Source organism: Carcharhinus amblyrhynchos, chromosome 18 (assembly GCF_965287045.1).
Source record: "Carcharhinus amblyrhynchos chromosome 18, sCarAmb.v2.hapA, whole genome shotgun sequence".
In the NCBI taxonomy this organism is placed as follows: Eukaryota; Metazoa; Chordata; class Chondrichthyes; order Carcharhiniformes; family Carcharhinidae; genus Carcharhinus; species Carcharhinus amblyrhynchos.
Window position 1 is genome coordinate 52,266,078 of NC_137341.1, and position 25,295 is coordinate 52,291,372.

The following is a 25,295-nucleotide window of genomic DNA, read 5'->3' on the forward strand; positions in this document are numbered from 1 at the left end:
AGAGTTTAGAAGAATGAGGGGAGATCTCATTGAGATGTATAAGATGATGAATGGGATGGATAGGATAGAGGTGGAGAGACTCTTCCCGCTCAGAAAGGACAGTAGGACTAGGGGGCACAGCCTCAAGATAAAAGGGGGGCGGTTTAGAACGGAGTTGAGGAAGAACTTCTTCACTCAAAGGGTGGTGAATCTCTGGAATTCTCTGCCCGTTGAAGTGGTGGAGGCTACCTCGCTAAATATTTTTAAGACGCGGGTTGATGGGTTTTTGATAAGAGAGGGGATTAAGGGTTATGGGGAGAGGGCGGGAATGTGGAACTGAGCCAAGACAGATCAGCCATGATCTTATTGAATGGCGGGGCAGGCTCGAAGGGCCAGATGGCCTACTCCTGCTCCTATTTCTTATGTTTTTATGATCACCCCTCAGCCTCCTACACTCCAGAGAAAAAAGTCCCAGTCTATCCAGCCTCTCCTTCTAACTCAAACCATCAAGTCCCAGTAGCATCCTAGTAAACATTTCTCTGCACTTTTTCTAGCTTAATGATATCCTTCCTATAATAGTGTGACCAGAGCTGCACACAGTATTCCATTAATAGGCCCAGGTGATTGAGGGGGTTGTCCATACTGACTGTCTGCCCCCCTACCGTGGCTACGTTCGCAGCCAGGTCTCCCTGGAGAGGCCGCATGCGGTGTCCACAGGTGCAGTTGATGTCTTCTGTGCCCGTTGGGCACCACAGGGGCTGAAATGCATTCTAGACCCCGATAATCACATTTTGATTTGATGTTTTAAGTTTCCTTTGTACTTCTCTTTGGGTGCTCCTCCTCCTTTTGGGGAGCTGCCCCTTTTACTTTGTCCTTGAGTTCATTTGAGTTGGTTTATTTGGTGTGCCCTAAAAGAGGCACATAGTATTCCAAGTGTGGCCTTACTAATGTCTTGTACAACTTCAACAAGACGTCCCAACTCCTGTATTCAATCTTCTGACCAATGAAACCAAGGATGCTGAATGCACCAATCTGTCCACTTGTGACACCAGTTTCAAGAAGGTATGAACCTGTAGCCCTAGATCTCTTTGTCCTGTAACTCTCCCCAAGCAGATAGATGGAGCTGTGCTGGTTTTTAATAAGTGACTTGGACTCAGTGCCTGTGCAGTGTATCCAGTTGTGGGATGTATCCAGCTGCAGTGTGTCCAGCTGTGGGATACATCCAGCTGCAGTGTATCCAGCTGTGGGATGTATCAGCTGTGGGATGTATCAGCTGTGGGATGTATCCAGCTGCAGTGTATCCAACTGTGGGATGTATCAGCTGCAGTGTATCCAGCTGTGGGATGTATCCAGCTGCAGTGTGTCCAGCTGTGGGATGTATCCAACTGTGGGATGTATCCCGCTGTGGGATGTATCCAGCTGCAGTGTATCCAGCTGTGGGATGTATCCAGCTGCAGTGTATCCAGCTGTGGGATGTATCCAGCTGTGGGATGTATCCAGCTGCAGTGTATCCAGCTGTGGGGTGTATCCAGCTGCAGTGTGTCCAGCTGTGGGATGTATCCAGCTGCAGTGTATCCAGCTGTGGGATGTATCCCGCTGTGGGATGTATCCAGCTGCAGTGTGTCCAGCTGTGGGGTGTATCCAGCTGCAGTGTATCCAGCTGTGGGATGTATCCCGCTGTGGGATGTATCCAGCTGCAGTGTGTCCAGCTGTGGGGTGTATCCAGCTGCAGTGTATCCAGCTGTGGGATGTATCCAGCTGCAGTGTGTCCAGCTGTGGGATGTATCCAGCTGCAGTGTATCCAGCTGTGGGATGTATCCAGCTGCAGTGTGTCCAGCTGTGGGATGTATCCAACTGTGGGATGTATCCCGCTGTGGGATGTATCCCGCTGTGGGATGTATCCGCTGCAGTGTATCCAGCTGTGGGATATATCCAGCTGCAGTGTATCCAGCTGTGGGATGTATCAGCTGCAGTGTATCCAGCTGTGGGATATATCCAGTTGCAGTGTATCCAGCTGTGGGATATATCCAGCTGCAGTGTATCCAGTTGTGGGACGTATCCAGCTGCAGTGTGTCCAGCTGTGGGATGTATCCAGCTGCAGTGTATCCAGCTGTGGGATGTATCCAGCTGCAGTGTGTCCAGCTGTGGGATGTATCCAGCTGCAGTGTATCCCGCTGTGGGATGTATCCAGCTGCAGTGTGTCCAGCTGTGGGATGTATCCAGCTGCAGTGTGTCCAGCTGTGGGATGTATCCAGCTGCAGTGTATCCAGCTGTGGGGTGTATCCAGCTGCAGTGTATCCAGCTGTGGGATATATCCAGCTGCAGTGTATCCAGCTGTGGGGTGTATCCAGCTGCAGTGTATCCAGCTGTGGGATATATCCAGCTGCAGTGTATCCCGCTGCGGGGTGTATCCAGCTGCAGTGTATCCAGCTGCGGGGTGTATCCAGCTGCAGTGTATCCAGCTGCGGGGTGTATCCAGCTGCAGTGTGTCCAGGCGACGCTGTGCGGCGCTGCAGCGCCCTCCCCCCCGGGCTGTTGAAATCTGTGCGGCTGCGCAGTTGTGAGAGGTTCATCACACGTGGGCAAGATGGCGGCGCTGGAAACGGAGCAGGTGCCGGAAAACCGGGAACCGGGGGAGGGGGAACCGAGTGCGAGGAACCGGGTCTGGGGAACCTGGCCCGGGGGGACCGAGTGCGGGGAATCGGGTCCGGGGGGGGGACCTGAGTTCGGGGAGCCGGGCCTGGGGGCTGAGTTCGGGGAGCCGCGGCCTCCGGGCCTGTCTCTCTCTCTGTCTCTGGGACGGCAGAGCTGGGTCTCCCGCTGACTCCCCGGCCCGCTCTCCGGGAGGCCCGCGGTGGGTTTCCGGGGAGCCGCCGGGCAGTTTTCTGAGCGACCCCCGCACGGGGAGGATGTTCGGCCCGCGGTGTCCGTGTTAGCTCCCTGAAGGAGGGGGATGTCTCTCGCCCTTCCCCACCCCCCGCCCCCGGAACAACCCTGCCCCAAAGATGTGCAGGTTTGGGGGATTAGCGGGGTAAATGTGTGAGGTTACAAGGATTAGGTGGGGAGAGGTCCTGGGTAAGATACTCACTCAGAGAGCCAGTGCAGACTGGATGGGCTGAATGGTCTCCCGCACTGTGGGGACTCTGTGAATCTTCCTTTTCAGATGATCCAATCCAGAGCTTCAGTTGAATCTGTCTCCACCACAATCTCAGGCAGTGGATTCTAGATCCTTGAGTCTCTGTTGCCTCTTTTGCTAGACACCTTAAATCTGCATCCTGTGGTTCACTTTCACCAGTGGGAACAATTTCTAAATAAGGCAAACTGGGTCCTGAACTTTATGAATAGAGGCTTAGAGTAAGTACAAGAGCAAGGATGTTAGGACGACCTTTACAAAACACTAGCGTTTGATCTGAATTGCAGTATTCTGTGTTCTGTTCTGGGCACCACACCTCGGAGAGGATGCAGAAAAGATTTACTGGAGTAGCTCCCAATGTGAGGAACTTCAACTGCATGGATAGACTGGAGAATCTGGGACTATTTTCCGTGGAAAAGAGGAGATTTAATGGAAATCTTCAAAGTCATGAGGGATCTGGGCAGAACAGATAGGGAAAAACAGCCTGTTGGCAGAAAGATTAAGAATCTCTGACAACACTGATTTAAAGTGATTGCCAAAAGAAGCAACACTGACATAAGTAAAAATCCTCTTTGTGCCGCAAGTGATTGGGATCCAGAATGTACTGCTTGAGAGAGTGATGGAGGCAGATTCAATCAAAACATTAAAAAAAATTTTTATTATAACCTGAAGGATTATTCAGTGTGTGGCCCCAGGAGATTAGTACTAAGTTAGCTGCTCTTGCAGAGATATTACAGATGTATTAGGCCAAATGGCCGTCTCTTGAGTTAATGATTCTATAATTATCCTTTTAGTAAAGCAATGTCTTTAAAAACCTTAACTTTTCTTGATTTAGTTATAATTGTGTTGTGCTGCTGAAAAAACATCAGTATTGTGCAGGCACAGAATTGGAAAGAAAATGTGTAGAACTGAGATGAGAAGATTATTGAATAGTTCCAAAGTGGAAGTCTCTATCAGAAAATTGAGTTCATAAAGGGTGGAGGAGAAATTTATACTTTTAATTGCTTATTTCACTAAGCTTATGGATAAATGCACTCACTTGAAGAAGATGCAACACTCTGAAAGCTTGTGCTACCAAATAAACCTGTTGGACTTTAACCCGGTGTTGTGATACTTCTTACTGTGTTTTATCTCAATATGAGTATGTACGTTTGTGTTGACTTCCTCCACACGTTCTTCATTCCAACAGGTAGCTAAGGCTGTGAAGGCCCTACAGGCATATGTGAAGAAAAGTAAGGATGACACAAAGCTATTCCTGAATGAAGATGAGAATATTTTGCTGAACGTTGCAGTGTGGAAAATTCCAAAACGGGACCAAACAATAGAAATGTAAGTGAACCTGAAATGAAACTGGACGTATTAGCTGTGCCGATGGATTCCGTGGCCTGCAGCGAGACTTTGGGAAGACTTGATGGATTTTTACTTGTGGCTAATTTTGAAGCCCTGGTGCTGAGGGAAACTTGTTTTTATTTTCACAGAGCTCTGCCTCATGGAATTCGATCGGAAAATAAGGAAGTTTGTCTCTTCACTAAAGATGAACCAAACATGACAGTAGAACAGACAGAGAGGTTCTATAGAAAGCTGCTCAACACACGTGGCATTCAGAATATAACAGAGGTAGACAAGCTATAAAGTTGCATTTAAGATCTGTGTGTTTACTTTCAAATTGTTCACTGTTGCAACATGATTCTCTCCAGTGGGAATGGCTGATTGGGATTGGTGGCAAAGTACACCAGCATTAGTTGTGTTCTGCCTCTTCCAGACCCTCTTTGTAATTTCTTCCAGGTTGTCAGAGAAGGAAAATCAAAAACAATTGTCTGCAGAAAGGAGGTTCCTGATGGTGGGGTTGCTCAGAACCAGGGGTCACAGTCTGAGGATTCAGGGTAGACCATTTAGGATGGAGATGAGGAGACTTTTCATCACCTAAAGAGTGGTGAGCCTGTGGAATTCATTACCACAGGAAGTAGTTGACACCAAAACAGTGAATGTATTCAAGAGGCAGCTGGATATAGCGCTTGGGGCAAATGGGATCAAAGGTTATTGGGAGACAGCAGGATTAGGCTATTGAGTTGGACAGTCAGCCGTGATTGTAATGAATGGCAGAGGAGGCTGAAGGGTAAAAAGGCCTCCTCTGGCTCCTATCTTCTACATTTCTATGTAATCCACTTTCGTGCATATCCCTCCCCATGTCGATATGCATTTCCACATTACTGAATATTAGGATCTACATTCCAGAGTGGGAAAAATTCTAATTCTGGCCATGCATCACAACCAGTATGTCATAAATCAGCTTGATATCATAGAATCCCTACGGTGCAGAAGGAGGCCATTCAACCCATCAAGCCTGCACCGACAACAATCCCACCAGGCTCTATCCCCATGACCCACTTATTTATCATGCTCAGTACCCTGACCCAAAGGGTCAATTTAGCACGGCCAATCTACCTAACCCACACATCTGGATTGTAGGAGAAAACCCACACAGACACGGGGCGAGTATGCAAACTCCACACAGACAGCGACCCAAGCTGCGAATTGAACCCAGGTTCCTGGCGCTATGAGACAGCAGAGCTAACCACAGTGCTGCCTGAAATATATAATCTGATTTTTTTTTTAGCCCCTCATGATGAGGAATGTAGTTTTTTCAGGTTTTACCTGTTATCAGCTCTGAGAATTGTGAGTTGGCTGTGTGCAATTGGCTGCAATCTGAAGTAGAGAAAGTGGTAGCATTAAAAGGAAATTGGGGAACACCACTTTAAGTTGTATGGATGGATTATTTCTCCTGAGACCATAAGATGTTTGAGCAGAAGTAGGTCATTTGGCCCATCAAGACTTCACCAGCATTCAGTGAGATCATGATAATCCTCAGCTCCACGTTATCCCCATTACTCTTGATTCCCTTCCTGACTAAAACTCTTGTTTAACTCAATCTTGAACGTACTTAACAGCCCATCTTCTACAGCCTTCTGTGGTAAAGAATTCTACAGATATATTACCTTCTGAGCAAAGAAATTCCTCTTTGTCTCTGTCCTAAATGGGTGAACATGGGTATTACAGTGACAGTTGTTAGCACTACTGCCTCTCAGCCGCCAGGATCCAGCGTTTGATTCCAGCCTTGGTCACTGTCTGTGGAGTTTGCACATTCTCCTCGTGTCTGCATGGCTTTCCTCGGGGTGCTCTGGTTTCCTCCTACAGTCCAGAGATGTGCAGGTTAGATTGATTGGCCATGATAAATTGATCCTAGTTTCAGGGAGATTAACAGGGTAAATACATGGGGTGATAGGGATAGGTTGGGATTGTTGTCAGTGGTGAGCCGAATGGCCTCCTTCTGTATTTTAGGGGTTCTATGATCTTATGAACTCCTACTCTGAGATTATGCCCTATGGTTCCAGACTCTCCTTGGAGGAAACAACCTCTCATCATTGACCCTGTCAATCGCCTTGAGAATCCTATATGTCTGAATAAGATCACCTCTCATTCTTCTAAATTCCAATGAGTACAGACCCAACCTATTCACCCTCTCCTAATAAAATCTGTCCATACCTGGGATCAATCTAGCGAACCGTTTTTGGACTGCCTCCAATGCCAGCATATTTCTTTGGTTAAGGGGAGCAAATCTGTTCCAGGAGTGGTTTAACTAGTCAAAGATAAAAACCAACATGGACTGTTTGGACTGAATGGCCTCTTTTTACGAAACTTTGTTGGAAATTCTGTTCTGCTCCAACGGGTTTAAGACCAGAAGAATAAACACAACTGTTTTTTCCACACTGGCAATCTCTTTACCTTCTCTTAAATAGTAAAATGATGCTAAATTTGTTCAATTCCCCTTTTTGTTTGTTTTAAAACTTGTATGCAACTTTTGTAAGTCAATTACGTCATAAATTTCCACGTGATTTAACCTGCTTTTATTGTGGTTTTTCTTTGTAATGGTTCCTGAAGGTGGTTTTCATTCAAATTTGGCAGCAAATATTGTAATGGGAGCTTACTGAAGTGGAGATGCCGGTGTTGGACTGGGGGTGGGCACTGTAAGAAGTCTTACAACAGGTTAAAGTCCAACAGATTTATTTGGTATCATGAGCTTTTGGAGCGCTACTTCGGAGGCCACTCACCTGAGGAGGGCATGACGCTCTGAAAGCTCGTGATTCCAAATTAACCTGTTGAACTTGCTGAAATTAAGGATCTTAGTCAAATGAATCTCCCTCACTCTGGGCTTGAGTTTGTAGATTGATCAGATATAATCTCCCATTCCTGGATAAGTAAGCTAGTGAAAGTACGAGAATTTTGTTTCAACTAGAAAATGATTAAGCAATTTACGTGTTCTTTGGTAAAATGATGCAGTGTTTAATGTCAGTTTTATTTTGTTAGATTGTCCCATATAAAGCGCTGAAGAACGAATACAAACCATTTCAAGCAAAGCGGCATTTGTTGAGCAGATTCGATCTGTTCCTAGCTGATGACCGAATCATACGATTGTTACCCTCTCATTTAAGCAAACATTTTTACAAATCTAAAAAGTAAGTAATACCAATATATTGTTGGATTTGGATTAAGGATTTGATTTATTATTGTCACATGTATGAGTATACAGTGAAAAATATTGTTTCTTGCGCTATTCAGACAAAACATACCATTCATAGAGAAGGAAGCGAGAGAGTGCAGAATATGGTATTACAGTCATAGCTAGGGTGCAGAGAAAGATCAGTTTAATGCAAGGTAAGTCCATTCAGAAGTCTGACAGCAGCAGGGAAGAAGCTGTTCTTGAGTCGGTTAGTATGTGACGTCAGACTTTTGTATCTTTTCTCTGACGGAAGAAGGTGGAAGAGAGAATGTCTGGCGTGCATGGTGCCCTTAATTATACTGACTGCATAATTAAGGCAGCGGGAAGTGTAGACAGAGTCAATGGATGGGAGGCTGGATTGCGTGATGGATTGGGCTACCTTCATGACCTTTTATAGTTCCTTGCGGTCTTGGGCAGAAAATTCTTCAAAGACAAATCAAATTGTACCACATTTAAGTACATAAAATAATCTAAACTTAACTATCGTGCATTAACTGTTGCTCATATTCAAATGAACTCAACCATTACCCCATTTCTGAGTAATGAAGTGGGTGAGTTGGACACCACCTTTAACACCAAATCGCAGTAAATACTTGCCAAAGCAATACATGGCCATTGCAGTAGGGCGCACTTTTGGATTTTTAATGAGACGAAGTACTGCTCATTACATGTGCAATTATCCCAATATAATCAAGGTTATATTCCTATGAAAGAAGGAACTAGCGCAAAGGAAATGGTTGTGGTTTTGGGAGGTCAATCATCTTGCCCAGGACATTACTGGAAGAGTTCCTCAAGTTTGTGTCCTAGGCTCAACCATCTTCAGTTGCTCCCATCAATAACCTTCCCTCAATAGGTTAGAACAAAATTGTTCTCTGGTGATTGCACACTGCTTAGTACTATCCAGACAACTCCTTAGATATTGAAGCAGCATATGTCCATGTACAATGGCACCTGGGCAATGTTCAGGCTTCAAGTGCCAGACAATGGCTGTCTCAGACAAGAGAGAATCTTAACTATTTTTTCTTGACATGAGTGGCATTACCATTGTTGAATCAACATTCTGGGGGTTACCATTGACTTGAGATTTAACTGGACCAGCCATATATTTACAATGGCGACAAGAGCAGATCAGAAGCTGGATATTCTTGGACAAGTAATTCACCTCCTGACTCCCCAAACCCTGTCCACCACCTACAGGATACAGGTCAGGAGTGCAGTGAAATACTCTGCACTCATCTGGATGAGCGCAGCTCCAACAATCAAGAAGCTGGACCACTCAAGATCAGCAGTTCCATTTGATTGGCATCCCATCCATCACAGAGGCATAGTGGCAGCAAGGTGTTCCTTCCATAAAACATACTGCATTAACTCAGTAAGACGCCTTCAGCAACACCTTCCAAGCCACCAAGCTCTGCCATTAGATGGACAAATGTAGCAGGTGCATGAGGACCCTAGCCTTACTCGGAAATATATCGCCATCCTTCACTGTTCCTGGATCAAAATTCTGAGACTCCCTTTCTATCGATGCTATGGGTGTACTTACTTTGCAGCAGGCTGCCACCACCTTATTATGGGCTAACGAAGAGCAGCAAATGTTGGCTTTGCCAGTGACAATCGTGCATTCTCTTCATCACTGCAACAAACAACACGAAAAAGACTTATGGAGAGTCTTCCACGTCCATTGCCAACCTCGGCTCTTTTTACAGCCAATAAATTTTGAAGTATAATTGCTAATATAACGTGGTGAAATGAAGTAACCAGTCTGGACACAAGGTGAAGGAATAGTTTATAGTGAGGTGGATTGAGAGATAAATATTGGCCAAGTGACTGGGGATCGCCCCTCCTCCTTGTCGAGTCACATCATGTGATCTTTTATCGGGCAAGAAGCTAACCTTTCACCTAAAATGCAGCTTCTCCTGCAGTGTGGCATTCCCTCAGTGTCTCACTGAAGTGTCAATCTAGATCATTCACTGAAGTCTGAAGTGTGGATTGTGTCCCCATCTGTTAGACTCCAAGGTGATATTGCTGCCACTGAACCAAGTCTGCCTCAAGTTAAATGCTCATCCTGTGTTGAAGTTGGAGCCAGATAGGGAGCTGAATTTAATGTGCCCCTGGTGGGGCATGTTACCTACAGGGGAAGGGCATATAAAAAGGGCTGAGCTCCCTGATAATGGGGGGCGGGGGTGTGTGAAAGCAAAGCCTTGCTAGCCATATTTAATTGAAAGTCTATTAGAATTTGAAGCCTATAGACCTTGATTATATGCTGCCCTTCAACTATTAAACATCTGGTGTGGACAACAGGGTGGAGGTTACCACTGCCTAGAACTTTAACTGATCCAGCCATACATTTACTGTGGCTACAAGAGCAGGTCAGAAGCTGGGCATTCTTGGACAAGAAATTCACCACCTGAATCTCCAAAGCCTGTCCACCATCTACAGTGGTTAAGGAGCCCTCCAACCTCCCCAGGTCCGGACTCTAGTACTAACTGCTCTGGGGATCCTAGGCCTTGGGCTCTCCTCCTGGCCTGCGGTCTCAGCACTCCAATTGACCTCTGTCTGCCGCTGCCAGGACTGAGAGAACTGCTGGCCAATCCAATTTACTACCAGCTCTGGGCAGTGGGCCTACTGCCCCACGTCCCACTCAACTCATTTAATGAGGCCTGCAGCACTGCACCACTGCAGAGTGGGGAGGCGTGGAGCGTGCTTTCTGGGGAGCCGTGCAAAATAAGTCTGCGTGCGCACGCACAAAAATACAGGAATCTTCTAGCCTCGTGAATCAGTTTGTAACGGGTCATCTGCCCTGGCAACTCTTAAAAGTTCAAATGCAGCAGCTATGAACCGTGTAGAATTGTAATTCTTTAAAGTGTTTTCTTGTGCAGCCACAGCAATGTGGTTGACACTTAAATATTTCCTCAGCTCAAGGGAAATTGGGGATGGACAATAAATTGGGTCAGTGTCTATGTAGAATTTACAGATTCTCCCCGTGTCTTGCGTGCATTTCCTCTGGGTGCTCTGGTTTCCCCCTCACATTTAAAGATGTGCAGGTTAGGTGAATTGGCCATGCTAAATTCTCCCTCAGTTTACCTGAACAGGTGCTGGAGTGCGGCAACTAAGGGATTTTCACAGTAACTTAATTGTGTGAATGTAAGCCTACTTGTGACCAGTAAATAAAATTCTAGACCAGCCAGTGACGCCCACATCCCATGAATGAATGAATGGATTAAAAATAATTTTATTTTAACTTCTGATTTTCAGAGTACCACTGCCAGTAAATCTGTCTGCAAATAATCTGGCTGAAAGTCTGAACCGAAGGATCCAGGGTACGACCCTTCCTATCAACAAGAGGGGCAGCTGTTAGTGAGTATTGAGGCATATGGTTGCATTGTGTGTTCATTGAGTTTGGGAGGATCTCACCCACTCTCTTACCCAACACTAAAAATCAATTCCTTTTTCACTTGCAAAATAATTCTGAATAGGAGTGACAAGTAAAAGGACAGAAGTGCCTGTAGAATGCTAAATGATAAGCAAATCTGATACATCTAATTTTGAATTGGGCTGAGTGTTTCCTATTAAGTTTGTGTTACAAGTCTATCCTTCTAAATTCCTGAGCACAGAAGGTGCTGGGCATTCCCAGTGGCTGTTTACACCCTGAATACTAATATTGCTAAAACCTCCTCGACCAGTATTTGTTCTCACTGAACAGCACGTTTAATCACAGGCTTGTTTGAATGTCTGTGCTTTGTTTATCTCTACGTGGCAGTGAACAAAGTAACAAGCTGATCTTGTGGTCGACATGTGCTCTGTTTCACTTGCCAGCAATTTAAAATTAGATTCTTGAAATGAAATGTCAGTGAACGAAGCAGCATGCTTTTTACCAACTGAAATTCCAGCTTCAGCTAAAGAGATGCCAGACTTGGGAAAATTTGCCTGATTTAACTTTTGTGAGTAGAGAGGCTGACTGGGGAAGCCTTTGAGGCATTCTCTTTATCCAAGTCACGAATGACATGTTGTGTGACAAAGATAAACTATCCTCCTCGCCCTTCTTGGCCAGCTTGCTACTTTCAACACTGTTGACATCATAATCCTCCTCCAATCCACTGTCACTCAGCTGGATGGGATTGCACTTGTCTGCTTCCATTCTTATCTAATTGCAACCAGAGTATCACCTAGGAATGGCTTCTCCTCTTACTCCCAAGCTAAATTATCCAGTGTACCAGGTGGACACACAATTTCCCCCAGCTAACCATTGGAAAGATGGAAGTTCTTGTTTTTCACTCCCTGGCAACTGTCAAGAGGCTGAATCGGCCTCCTTTTCGTAAACTGTGTTATGCTCGACCCTGAGTTCGGCTTTTGACCACATGCCTGCACTAGTCATAGAGGTTCACAGTATGGAAACGGGCCCTTCGGCCCAACTTGTCCATGCTACCCTTTTTTTAAGCTACTAAGCTAGTCCCAAATGCGTGTGTTTGGCCCATATCCCTCTATATCCATCTTACCCATCTAACCGTCTAAATGCTTTTTGTATTTGCCTCTACTACTATCTCTGGCAGATTGTTTCAGGCACGCACCATTCTCTGTGAAAACATTGCCCTCTGGACCCTGTTGTTTTTCTCCCCTTTCACCTTAAACCTATGCCCTCTAGTTTTAGACTCCCCAACCTTTGGGAAAAGATGTTGACCATCTTTTTTATCTATGCACCTCATTTATTTTATAGACCTCTATAAGATCACCTCTAACTTTCCTACACCCTAGGGATAATAGTCCCAGTCTATCCACCCTCTCCATATCACTCAACTCACTAAGGCTGCCTATTTTCACCCCCGTAATGGTGCCCAGCTTCACTTCTCGGGTGATTTGTTGAAACCCTCATCCCCGCCTTTGTTACTTTTCAGATTTGATTATTCCATCGCATCCCTGGCAGGCCTCCCACACTCAACCCCCTGGAAGTTTAAGGTCACCCAGTACTCTGCTGCCTGTGCCCCTGCTCACTCTTGCCCTGCATTCCAGCGTTGTTGACCTAGATTGTTTCCCTTGTAGCATTCAGTTGGCTCTTGAGTGAGTCCACTGTGTGAATGAGTCTATTTCATGTATTAATAATGCCTTGTTTGAAAAATGCCCTGACAGTGGTTAGCAATGCTGCCTCACAGCGCTAGGAAACAGGGTTCAATTCTGGCCTTGGGTCACTGTCTGTGAGGAGTCTGCACGTTCTCCCCATGCCTGCGTGGGTTTTCCCCAGGTGCTCTGGTTTCTTCCCACAGTCCAAAGATGTGTGGGTTAGGTGAATTGGCCATGCTAAATTGCCCCTTAGTGTTAGAGAGCTTGCAGGGTAAATATGTGAGCTTATGGGGACAGGGCCTGGGTGGGATTATTGTCGGTGCAGACTCGATGGGCCAAATGGCCACCTCTTGCACGGTAGGGATTCCATGAGATAGGTTCTAATTTTTCTCCTTAAATCTGTTCTCTTACACCCTACTCTCGCAATTTGATTTTTAATTACCTTCCCGAGTTGACCTTTTTTTGTATTATTTACAATCTTCTATTCCTTAAACAAAATCGCCTCTTGGTTGCTTCATTTAAAACCAAAAAGCCAAGGATCTAGAAATTTTGCAGTTTGATACAAACACATACATGTGAGTAATGTTTGAGTGGTGGGTGCACAATCTACAGAAGCTCTGAGTTAAAGTCCCACTCCAAATCTTGATAACCTAGAAAGATGCATTTATAACATGGCCGAACAGATTGAGTGACAGCTTGTGAATCCTTTCAATATAAGCCATTGGCAGGGGAGATAGAAAGAATATTGGAGCCTCTACCATCACTATGCATTATTCCAGACTGCGACATGCATGTAAACATGTAGGGTGGTTAGCACTGCAGACTCAACGCCAGGGACCTGGGTTCACTTCCCAGCTTGGTCACTCTGTGGAGTTTGCACATTCTCCCCATGTCTGCATGGGTTTCCTCCGGGTGCTCCAGTTTCTTCCCTCAGTCCAAAAGATCTGTGGGTTAGGTGGATTGGCCATGCAAAATGCCAAACAGACGCCAGAGTGTGGCAAGGAGGGGATTTTCACAGAATTTCATTGCAGTGTTAGTGTCAGCCTACTTGTGACAATAATAAATAAACTTAAACATAAAGTTGCTTTTGTCAGAATAAGATGTCACCAATCAATGGCATTCTAAATGGAAAGGGGGAAGAAGTAAAAGTCATTCCAGTGCACATCCTGAAAAGGAAATGGAATGACTGGCAAAGTGACAAATAGGAGATGGTAAAAATGCAGAGGCAAGCAGGAGGCATCCTGAGAGAAATGAAAGACATATTGACATTACCAAGAATGTGTGTAAAGGGACAGGAATAAGCAGATAAAAAGAAAGTATGACAGGCAACATATACTTCATTTTGCGAGCAAACAGCGTTGCAGAGACCACTGGAGAACTCCAACTGTAGAAAAATGTTGAGCCTGCATAAAATGCCATTTGTGTATAAACCTGTAAACGTAGGCATCATTTTGCCACTATTTTAAAAATAATTAGTTTTTCAGGACCGACGTTAATCAGCTGTAATTATGAACTTAGTACACCATTAAAATCCAGTTCCACTTCATCTAGCAAGGTGTAATTTACTCGTGAGATATTACCGCAAAATTGACGGCTTAAAAGAGAACGTTCTCAGTTTGTAGATTCCTGCTTGGCTGACTTGGGGAACTTCGACAGCTTATGCTGTGTAGAAACATTAGAGTTACCAGGAGTAAATTCTGGATCACTGTATTTAGCTGTACCACTGCAGAATCCAGAAGTTGCTGTCAGATTCAGAGTAATATTGACAGCGAATGCTGAAATTTTAGCAGTTATCAATACTACAAACTCTGGACCAATTCAGTGGGTGACACAGTGGTTAGCACTGCTGCCTCACAGTGCCAGGGACCCATGTTTGATTTCTGGCTTGGATCACTGTCTGCGGAGTCTGCATGTTCTCCCTGTGTCTGCGTGGGTTTCCTCTGGGCACTCTGGTTTCTTCTCACTGCCCAAAGATGCGCTGGTTAGGTGAATTGGTCATGTTACATTGCTCCTTAAAGTTAGGGGGACTAGCTAGGGTAAGTGCTTGGTGTTATGGGGATAGGGCCTGGGTGCGATTGTGATCGGTGCAGACCTGATGGGCTGAATGGCTGCTTCTGAACTGTAGGGATTCGATGAATATCATATTTGTATTTCAGTGATAGTTTGACTGTTAGCTTCAGAGTTCCTTGGTAGAAATTATTTTAAATTCCATGAGATATTTCAATGCACATTGTATATGATACTAATGACCAATGGGGGTATAGTGATGTTTAATAATCTCAATTATCCATTTCTTTTTAAAAATATATCCACTTTCAGCCTATTTCTACAGATATAATTTATCTGTGGAACCACAGAGATGCTGTGCCTTGCATATAATTAATAAGTGCTATCTATATAACTGTTATCTCCATGCCTCCAGCCTGTCTGTCTATCTCGCTCTGTAGCCTGGCCTTATTCCGTGCTGACATGATGGCTCTGAACTTCACTGTATCCTGGGAGAACCTTTCTGGACTTTGCTCACTTCTGACCCGTGTCAGGCCCTGGTTTCCCTGGAATGTAAACAGATTGTGGATGTTGAGTGAATTACCTGATGGTAATTTCAGAAATGTCAGTTGCTTATTATTGGTTCCCTGTAAATTCTCGAAACTGGAACATTTCAATTGTCTGATTAGGAAGTTGATTGAGTACCAGTAGGGGACAAGGCATTTGTGGATTTTCTGGAAGATTTTATTATTCCTCGTTTGAAAGATGCGTGTGTGGTATAATTTCTCGAAATCTTTTCTTTTTTTCAGTACCACCCGTGTAGCTCACACAGGAATGAAGTTCCAGGAAGTAGTGGAAAATGTTACTGCTGCTGTTCGAGTTATTGCAGAAAAGATGCCCATGGTGTGTTTTTAAAAGAAGCTCTGTCATTGTGAATATAGACATATCTAAATGTATAGATATATACTCGTGTACTTTCCCTCTACACTGTATTCACTTCACATCCAAGATGATTTTGACCTGATGCCTCACAGCATTAGGGACCCAGGTTTGATTTCTTGCTCGGGTCACTCTGTGTGGAGTTTGCATGTTCTCCCTGTGTCTGCATGGGTTTCCTCCAGGTGCTCCAGTTTCCTCCCACAATCCAAAGATTTGCAGGTCAGGTTGATTGGCCGTGCTAAATTGCCACTTAGTCAGGGGTAGTAGCAGGATAAATACGTGGGACTACACGGGGCTCAGGGCTGGGTGGGATTGTGATTAATACTGACCTGATGGGTCTAATGGTCTCCTGCACTGTAGGGATGCTATGATTCTATGGCTTATTACTTCAGTTCTGTCCTATTCTGTTTTGTCCTTCCTCCAACCCCCACCTTTTGCAATAATGTGCAGTTTCCTCTTAATGTAGTTATGTAGATTGTTGCAAGTGACAGAAAGTTGTACTGTATTTGAAAGAAAAAGTTCCAATTACAGCAAAAGGAATCGACAGGATTTCCTCTTCGTGCTGTATCAAACCTAAAATTAAGCAAACATTAACAGGCAAATGGTGTTTAACTTGAAAGGGTGATTTCGCTTTAAATAATCCAAATGACAAAGATACACTTCATGGAATTACCGGTACACTTATCATTCCCCACCCACATCTGTCTCCACCCTCAACCCCAGGGTTTTCCAACTGTGCCGCTGGTGCACTCTTTCCACTCAATGGATCTGACCCTTGAATCACTTTTACTGTCAGTCTTATTCTAAGTGTAAAGACATAGGAGCAGAATTAGGGCACTCAGCCCATCGAGTCTGCTCTGCCATTCAATCATGGCCGATGTTTTTCTCATCCCCATTCTCCTGTTTTTTCCCAGTAACCCCTGATTCTGTTATTAATCAAGGACCTAGCTGTTTTAAAGACAGTGACCTGGCCTCCACAGCGTTCTACAGCAAAGAGTTCCATAGATTCACCACTTTCTGACTGAAGAAATTCCTCCTCATCTCTGTTTTAAAGGATCATCCCTTTTAGCTTGAGGCTGTGTCCTTTAGTTCTAGTTTTTTTACTACTAGTGGAAACATCTCCACGTCCACTCTATCCAGACCCCGCAGTATCCTGCTAGTACCCCTGACTAAGTGGCAATTTAGCACGGCCAATCAACCTGACCTGCAAATCTTTGGATTGTGGGAGGAAACTGGAGAACTAAGATCCCCCCCCCCATTCTTCTAAACTCTCAACGAGTACAGAGTCTCCAGATACGGGTAATGCCCAAACGTGCACTTTTTAAAAATCGTAGCTAGGTTCATGACGGTCTTGATGATACAGATTCCCCAGAACCTCCTTTATCTGATCCCTTTAATAAATGTTCTGGTCAACTCTGGCGAAACTGAAACAGCAGCCATGTAATTGTCGAATTCACAATCCATGTTCTAACACTGCCTTCAGCTATATGTCCTCTTTGATTTGATTTATTGCTGTCATATGTTTTTACATAGAGTGAAACATAATGTTTCTTGTGCGCTATACAGACAAAACGTTCATAGAAAAGGAAACGAGAGAGTGCAGAATGTAGTGTTACAGTCATAGCTAGGGTGTAGAGAAAGATCAACTTAATGCGAGATAAGTCTGACAGCAGCAGGGAAGAACCTGTTCTTGAGTTGGTTGATATGTGACCTCAGACTTCTGTATCCTTTTCCTGATGGAAAAAGGTGGAAGAGAGAATGTGCCGGGTGCGTGGGTCCTTAATTATGCTGGCTGCTTTACCGAGGCAGCAGGAAGTGAAGACAGAATCAATGGATTACACATTGTATTACACATATTTAATTAACTGCATTACATGCACACAGCTCCTTGTAAATGTACCTTCTTGGTTCTTCCCCTTAAGTTCTGGAGAAATTAACCCACATCAAGAGTTCTGATGCTGTGTGTGTTGCAGACTGTACATCTATAGCCCACTTACCTGCTATTTTTCTTTCCTGGTTAGCAAGCCCCCATCTCCATGTCAGTGTTAAGTCTCAACCCTGTACATGGCTTTGTCTATTACCTGACCCCTGTATCCCAGGTCAGGATAATTTCTCAGAAGTCTAAGAACCTGATAGCCAGGAATTCCGATCACTCTGGCTTTAAAGGGATATTTCACAATTGCCAACTTTCACAAAGTTCATCATGCTTCAGTTTATAAATGTATAATTACTATTTACTTTTCCAGTTGCTTTGCAATGCATAGCGAAGGAATGTAAGATGTTCTTCACAGTTACAACTTTGGGAACAAATATTGCTCGAGCTGAGTAAACAAAGGGTGCTGGAGAAAGGAGAAGCTTTCCATTCTGGCTAGCACATGCCTGACTTGTACTTCCAATTGACCGTACAGCACTGCTCAATGTAAAATAAAACTATTTCTACATAGCTCAAACCAGCCTTGTACCTTAGAGCAACTTGATTTACATTAGTGAATTCTGCTGTCTCCTATGCCAGTGACTCCTTTGGCAACTGGCAATGAAAAGTTGCATTAAAAACTCAGAATTTCCATTGCTTAAGAACTAGGAGCAGGAGTAGGCCATCTGGACTCTCACGTCTGCTCTGCCACTCAATAAGATCATGACTGATCTTTTCATGGACTCAGCTCCTCTTACCCGTTTTTGCTCACCATAACCCTTAATTCCTTTACTGTTCAAAAATTTAGCTATCCTTGCCTTAAAAACATCCAATGAGGTAGCCTCAACTGCTTCACCGGGCAGGGAATTCCATAGATTCACAACCCTTTGTGTGAAGAAGTTCCTTCTCAACTCAGTCTTAAATCTGCTCCTCCTTATTTTGAAGCCATGCCCCCTAGTTCTAGTTTCACCCGCCAGTGGAAACTTCTATCTTGTCTATTCCCTTCATAATCTTACATGTTTCTGTAAGACCTCCCCTCATTCTTCCGAATTCCGATAGTAAAGCCCCAGCCTATTCAGTCTCAAGTTAAATATATTTATGTCCAACAATGTGTGGAAATGTTCAGTTAGCCTCGAGGGCAATTGGGGATTGCCAGCGATACTCATATCCATGTGCCAAGACAGAATTTAAAAAAATAAAAGATGGAGTGAGTTTATCTAATCCCTGTGATGGATTTATTGCTGTATTCCAGAGATACAAACAGCACACCCACCCACTATTAGGAAGATTTTTTTTTCAAAAGCAATTTCTTATTTCAGCTTTTAAGATTGACTTTTTGTTTAAGAAGTAGGATTTAAGGCAAATTAAGTAAAACTCATCAGAAAGAAATACATGGGTTATGATGAGAGCAAGTACAGTGGTTTGCACTGCTGCCTCAGTGCCAGGGACCCAGGTTCAATTCCAGCCATGGCTCACTGTCTGTGTGAAGTTTGCACGTTCACCCTGTGTCTGGGTGTGTTTCCTTCCACAGTCCAAAAGATGTGCATTTAGGTGGATTGGCCATGGTAAATTGTCCCAAGATGTGTAGGTTAGGGGGAATTAGCAGGGTAAATATGTGGAGTTATAGGAATAGGACCTGGGTGGGACGCCCTGTTTGAGAATCAGTGCAGACTTGATGGGTCGAATGGCCTTCTGCACTGTCAGGATTCTGATATTTTAAGAGCAATTTCAGGTAATTGTGATTTGAATATTGGAAGCTCCAATACTTAGGCTTTTGAAGTTGAATTTCAAAAGCAGGACTCAGTTTTTGAACACGTTTTCATCCTGCATAACTTGGTTTGGGGGGAACTCAGGGATAATGGTCCTGTTTTATTGTGCTATCTACCCTATTATCTTTACAATAAATTAACAATTTGAGTGTGATGCCAAATGGTATATTTGTAAGCTTGTGAAACCTAAAGTGCACAGAAAAATATGGGAAATATATCTACATTTGGAGAAAATTTGTAATTTTATTTATCTTCCTGTGAACTGGATCTGCTGTAAATGCAGGAAGATTTATTTCTCACGCGATTGGCTTAACGGTGTTTTTTTTCTGGTAACAGCAATGGAAAAATGTGAAAATTCTTCACTTGAAAACTACAACATCGATTGCCCTTCCCATTTATGCATCTGATATGGAGAACCTTCAGGAGTTAGAAGGAAGTCTTTCAGAAGCTCCCAAGAAAAAGCTCAAAGCAGTAAGTAAATAATTTTTATATAAACTTAAAAAATAGAGCAGGTCCAGCATATGCCCATTTCCAGTGTAGTAAAGAGCAAGAATTTGCAACAATATTGCATCTTCGATATAAGCAAATGTCTTGTTGCTTCACAAAGCATTGGGAGAAGGCTGGGATGCCAAGTTAAAGGATGGAAAGGATTGCATTGGTATGGTTTTTTTTTAAAACCTTGCCCTCCACAAGGCTTCACTGCCAATGAAATAATACATCAAGTCACCGTTATATGAACAGCTAATTTGCATACAGTAAAATCCCACAAACTGTTGTGAAATAAGTGATTACAGAATCTGTTATAGCCATCTTGGCAGAGGGATAGAAAGTTATTCATTTGCAGGATGTGGATGGGTCTGCATTTATTAACCATCCCTAACTGCCCTCCAAGTCACCTGGCATTGTTCCATAGAGTTTTCTGTTATGTCGGAGGGAATGGTTGATGACTTGGATGTAACTGGAATTGCGTGTCATTAGCGTTTGACCCATTGACTGCACAATTAAAGTAATTTGATGTCAGTCCCTCGACAGCCTATGTTGATCAGGGTTGATGTGTTTTACTTTCTACGATAACCACAGACACAAAACTGCAACAAATCTGTAGTTATCATAGAATCTTTACAGTGCAGAAGGAGGCCATTTGGCCCATCGAGTCCGTACTGAGTCTCCGAAAGAGCACCCACCCAGGCTCTCCCCTTAGCATTTCCCGTGACTAATCCACGTAACCTGCTCATTTTTGGAGTGTGGGAGGAAAGCGGAGCACCCGGAGGAAACCCACACAGACACGGGGACAATGTGCCGACTCCACATAGACAGTGACCGAAGGCCGGAATTGAAGATAGTTCAATTAATAGAAATAACCAAGCTGTGTGAAGAGGAGTAAAATAAGGGGAGGAAAGTAGCTTGTTTCATGCTGTGTTCGTACATGTTTACCCTACACAACAGTAAAAGGTTTTGTGTGTTTTAAATAAAACTATATCTTGATTTTCTTTCTGAAAACAAACAGAAAAAAGTAAACAAAGTTGCAAATTCAGAAAAGGCAACGGAAGAGCCATCATCGACTGAGGTTGCGAGTGTTCTTGTTAAAACAGTCAAAAAGGCAAAACCATCGGAGCCTTCTGTTGCCAAAAAGCAAGCCGCAGAAGAAGAAATTCCGCAGCTAGTTCCCATTGAAGAGCAAACACCTGCAGAGAAGGCGAAATTGCAAGTAAGTTCTATAGTTGACCTGGTTTGTTTTTTCTGATACTCCCCCCTCCATCACTAGGCGGACATGGCGAGAGCCTTGGTGCCACAGCCCAGTTGCTGTGTCTGTTTAAGATCTGCTAACTCGATGCAGACAGATCAAATCTGGAAACTTCTCACCAGATGATGCATTTATTTGCCTGTTCAAATCACTTTTCCCAGCTGTACAGTTTTGGAGTCACATAACTATTTTAATAACTATTTTGGTCATTTGTATGTTTTTTTTATTTTGAACCAGCTTAAAAACATAAAAGCAAAATAACTGCACTGGAATTTGAAACACTTGGAAAATCCCAGCAAGTCTGACAGTATCTGGGGAGCGAAACAGTTAATGTCAGAGTTAGAGAGGGAGAAACGTCTAAAGGTTTCTGAGGAACAGATCTTTTTAATCACAGTATTTTTTTTCTGCTGAGTAATATACTTGTGTCTCAAGGTGTTTTCATATATTGGCCTCATTCATAGTCACTCGGGCACAGAGGCCATTCTGCCCAGCACCCAGCTGCATGCCCGTATAGCAGTCAGTCTGTCCTGTCTCCCTGTTCTCTCTGGGCAACCCTGCAAGTTTTTTCCTTTTGATTTGATTTATTATTGTCACATGTATTAGTATATGGTGAAAAGTATTGCTTCTTGTGTGCTATACAGACAAAGCACACTGTTCATAGAGAAGGAAAGGTAAGAGTGCAGAATGTAGTGTTGCAGTCATAGCTAGGGTGTAGAGAAAGATCAACTTAATGCAAGGTAAGTCCATTCAGAAGTCTAGTGGCAGCAGGAGAAAAGTTGTTCTTGAGTTGTTGGTACGTGACCTCAGACTTTTGTATCTTTTTCCCGATGGAAGAAGGTGGAAAAGAATATGCCCAAGATACACAGGACCTTTGATTATGCTGGCTGCTTTTCCGAGGCAGTGGGAAGTGTAGACAGAATCAGTGGGTGGGAGGTTGGTTTGAGGTGATCGACTGGGCATCACTCACAACAATCTTGGGCAGAGCAGGAGCCATACAGAACTCTGTTACAATCAGAATGCTTTTTATGGTACATTTCTCCATTTTTATTGAACTTCCTTTGAAACCATTGTTCATCTCTACCTCCACCACCCTCATAGTCACGTGCCGGGGGGGGGGAAACTTTCTCGGTTCCGAGTCCATCTAATGCGGCAGAGAATATAAATTTATTAAACTATCATTGTGTTGTCTTGGGGTCCTGTTACCATTGGCACTAAATATAGACACTGGGTAATTTTCATGGCTGTACTTTGAAAGGTTGCAGAAGATTTATGACTTTTAAATCATCTGTTCTATGAAAAATACACTTGGTCTTGCTTGACTGTTTATAAGATTGGCAGAGTTCAGGGGAGTTCTGAGCTGAGACGGTGCTGACAACAAAGGGTAGAAAATTGGAAGAATTTTAATTGTTCTTGTATGAGCATGTGATTGGTTTTTGTGCAACACAGACCCTTAACTGTGGAACTTTGTTCATTTAGAATGAGCTAGTCACCATTTATGGTGATGCAAATTGGATTCTCTTGCAAAACTGATCAGATGATGTATTTTAGTTTCTTTAAACTTGTATTTATTGGATATCAATATTGTTGTTTTTAGCTACAGAGCAGACATTAAATGGGGAAGAGTAAAACCACGCCAAAAGCAGCTGATGGAAATGAAACTCGGGTTGGCGGGGAACCGGAGCAAATGGAATGTGACGAAACGCAGCAAATGCCAAAACAGAATCCAGACAGCCGAGAGCTGCGAACTCCAGCTGCACGAGGGAGAGACCTTTAGACATCGAAATAGGCAGCGGTGCACAAAAGAAAAATGCTAAAACACCTCAGCAGAAGCTGGGAGGAACCCCCAAACCAGGGAAACTTGTAAAATTGGCTGTGAAAACCCCCCAAATGGAAACAAAAGCAAAAGGTTCCACAATCTGCTTGAACTTTACCTGAGCCTTTGTTTTTTTAAACAGCATGGATCTCTTGTTCAAAACCTGGCAGTAAATTCTTTGCCACTCCAAGTGGATTGTCAAATACAGTGTTGGTTGCATTTGTTTAAATAGATATGACATTGTTTAGTGATTTAAATGAGATCACTTGTTGAACACTGTGGTAGTTTGTTGTCCTTGGCTGAATAGATATTGTCACCGGTGCATCGATCATTGGGGTTGGAGAGTAAAGTGCCAAGTTTAACAGATTCAGAACTTTATACTAACATGAACGGGAAGAATAATGATAATTGTAATTAAAAGTGTCCTGTTAATATGTTCTCCATTTCTTTACAAACTGTTGCCAGTTGTCTCTATTTCCAAAGGGATATTTTATTCTCCACCATGAACCAGCCGTCAGTTCCTCCCGGAGGATGGGACACTGACCTGGTTGTGGGACTGATGCTGCAGTTGGATGGTGGACACTGGCGTTGAAAAAGCAAAATACTGCAGGTGCTGGAAATCTGAAATAAAAACTGAAAATGTTGGAAATACTGAAGGTCACACAGCACCTGTGGGGAGGAACAGAATTACGATTGGAGTCATCACAACCTAAACATTAACCCTGTTTCTTTTTACAGATGCTATCTGACTTGATTTTTTTTTTTGGTTCTCTTTTTCCTTAGTTTTATTTCTTTTCCCCCTTTGTTTCCTGTGAAAGAGTGACTTGTATGAACTTTAGTGTGTGTGCTGATGACTCAGCAATGGCAGGTAGTCAGGAGTGCAAGCCTGTGCTCATTACGTGGAATGAATTTTAGCCGCAATTAAATGACTAGAAAGTAACCAGAGAAATGGCCAACTATTCTCTTCCTTCAGTTTTAACATCACCCGTGCCCCATTGATACTCAATTATGACATCTTAGCAGAAGCATTGATGTGGGAAGCCAATGAGACATGGCTCACTGTTAGCTTTAATGGTGCTTTAGTGTCTTGGGGACAGTCTATTGTAGGATTTGTATTAGACTTGAATTTGTTCCAGTGCTATTCAATCTGTCCATATATGTGCTGAACTTGGCTCATCTTCATTTGTGCTCACCCTGTGTGAAACATTTCTTAGGAGAACAGTCAATTGAAATGTAAGCTCAAGTCATCCTTTGTTTATTAACAGTATATTAGGCTTCCAGAAGTGAAATAAAACATTCTACCCAATTTTAGATTTATATTTGCAGATATGCTTTGTGTCATCTTTGATTTTTTGCAAGTCAGGTTGTTATTTTTCATAGAAACAGAGAATTCCTGCAGTGCAGAAGAGGCCATTCAGCCCATCAGGTCTGCACTGACTGACAGAGCATCTTATCTGGGCCTTCTCTCCGTAAGTCCTGTACATTTACACCGCTAATCCCCCTAACTTGCACAGTTTTGGACACTGAGGGGCAATTTAGCATGGTTAATCCATGAACAGGCACATCAGTGTAGAACCGGCAGTAGGAGGATTGGGAGAATGTGCAGACAGTGACCCAAGGCCAGAGTTGAACCTAGGTCTCTGGTGCTGAGGCAGCAGTACTAATCATGGCCAACTGTTCTAATTTTAAATAGTTTATTGATGTGTGTATCTAAATCTAGATTACAACTAGAATTTAAATTCAGTTAATTAAATATCGATCCATGTTGGCCTCTTTAAGCTTGCAATCATACTTTTGTTGTGTGACTTCAGCCAATTAGTTCTCCATGAGATCAAGAAATGATTGACACTGGCCACAGCCCTGATAACATCCCAGTTGTGGAGCTGAAACATGTTCCAGCACAAGCCATTCACCTAGCCAAGCTTTTCCAATACAGCTACAACTTTGGCATATATCCAACAATATGGGAAATTTGAATCATAGAAATCCTACAGTGTAGAAGGAGGTCATTCGGCCCATCGAGTATGCACTGTTAACAATCCCACCCCAGGCCCTATCCCGTAACTCCACACATTTATCCTGCTAATCCCTCTAACCTACACATCTCAGGACAATTTAGCATAGTTAATCAACTGAACCCGCACATCTTTGGGCAGTGGGAGGAAACCGGAGCACCCAAAGGAAACCCACGCATACACGGGGAGAATGTGCAAACTGTACACAGACCCACTGTGCCGCCCAGATAGGTCATGTCAATAATAAGCAAGACCAATCCAGCCACTTACTGACCTATCAATATTCTCTTTTCATTGGTAAAGTGATTTTGTAGAAGAGAAAGTTGAGAGGAGATTTGAGGTATTCAAAATGCTGAGGGCTCTGGACAGATTAGTTTTGGGGGAGAAAATGT

At 43.6% G+C, this 25,295-nt stretch overlaps 1 protein-coding gene across 1 annotated transcript; it reads left to right on the forward strand.

Annotated features, from left to right (window-relative positions):
* The first annotated feature begins 2,545 nt into the window (after positions 1 to 2,545).
* rsl1d1 (ribosomal L1 domain containing 1) lies at positions 2,546 to 22,813 on the forward strand. The gene is made up of 9 exons (XM_080207010.1): positions 2,546 to 2,590; positions 4,302 to 4,441; positions 4,591 to 4,729; positions 7,478 to 7,626; positions 10,926 to 11,027; positions 15,521 to 15,614; positions 19,668 to 19,802; positions 20,839 to 21,039; positions 22,670 to 22,813. Exons 1-9 carry the CDS (start codon positions 2,567 to 2,569, stop codon positions 22,685 to 22,687), a joined length of 1,002 nt encoding a protein of 333 aa, XP_080063136.1. The 5' UTR covers positions 2,546 to 2,566; the 3' UTR covers positions 22,688 to 22,813.
* Positions 22,814 to 25,295: the final 2,482 nt, after the last annotated feature.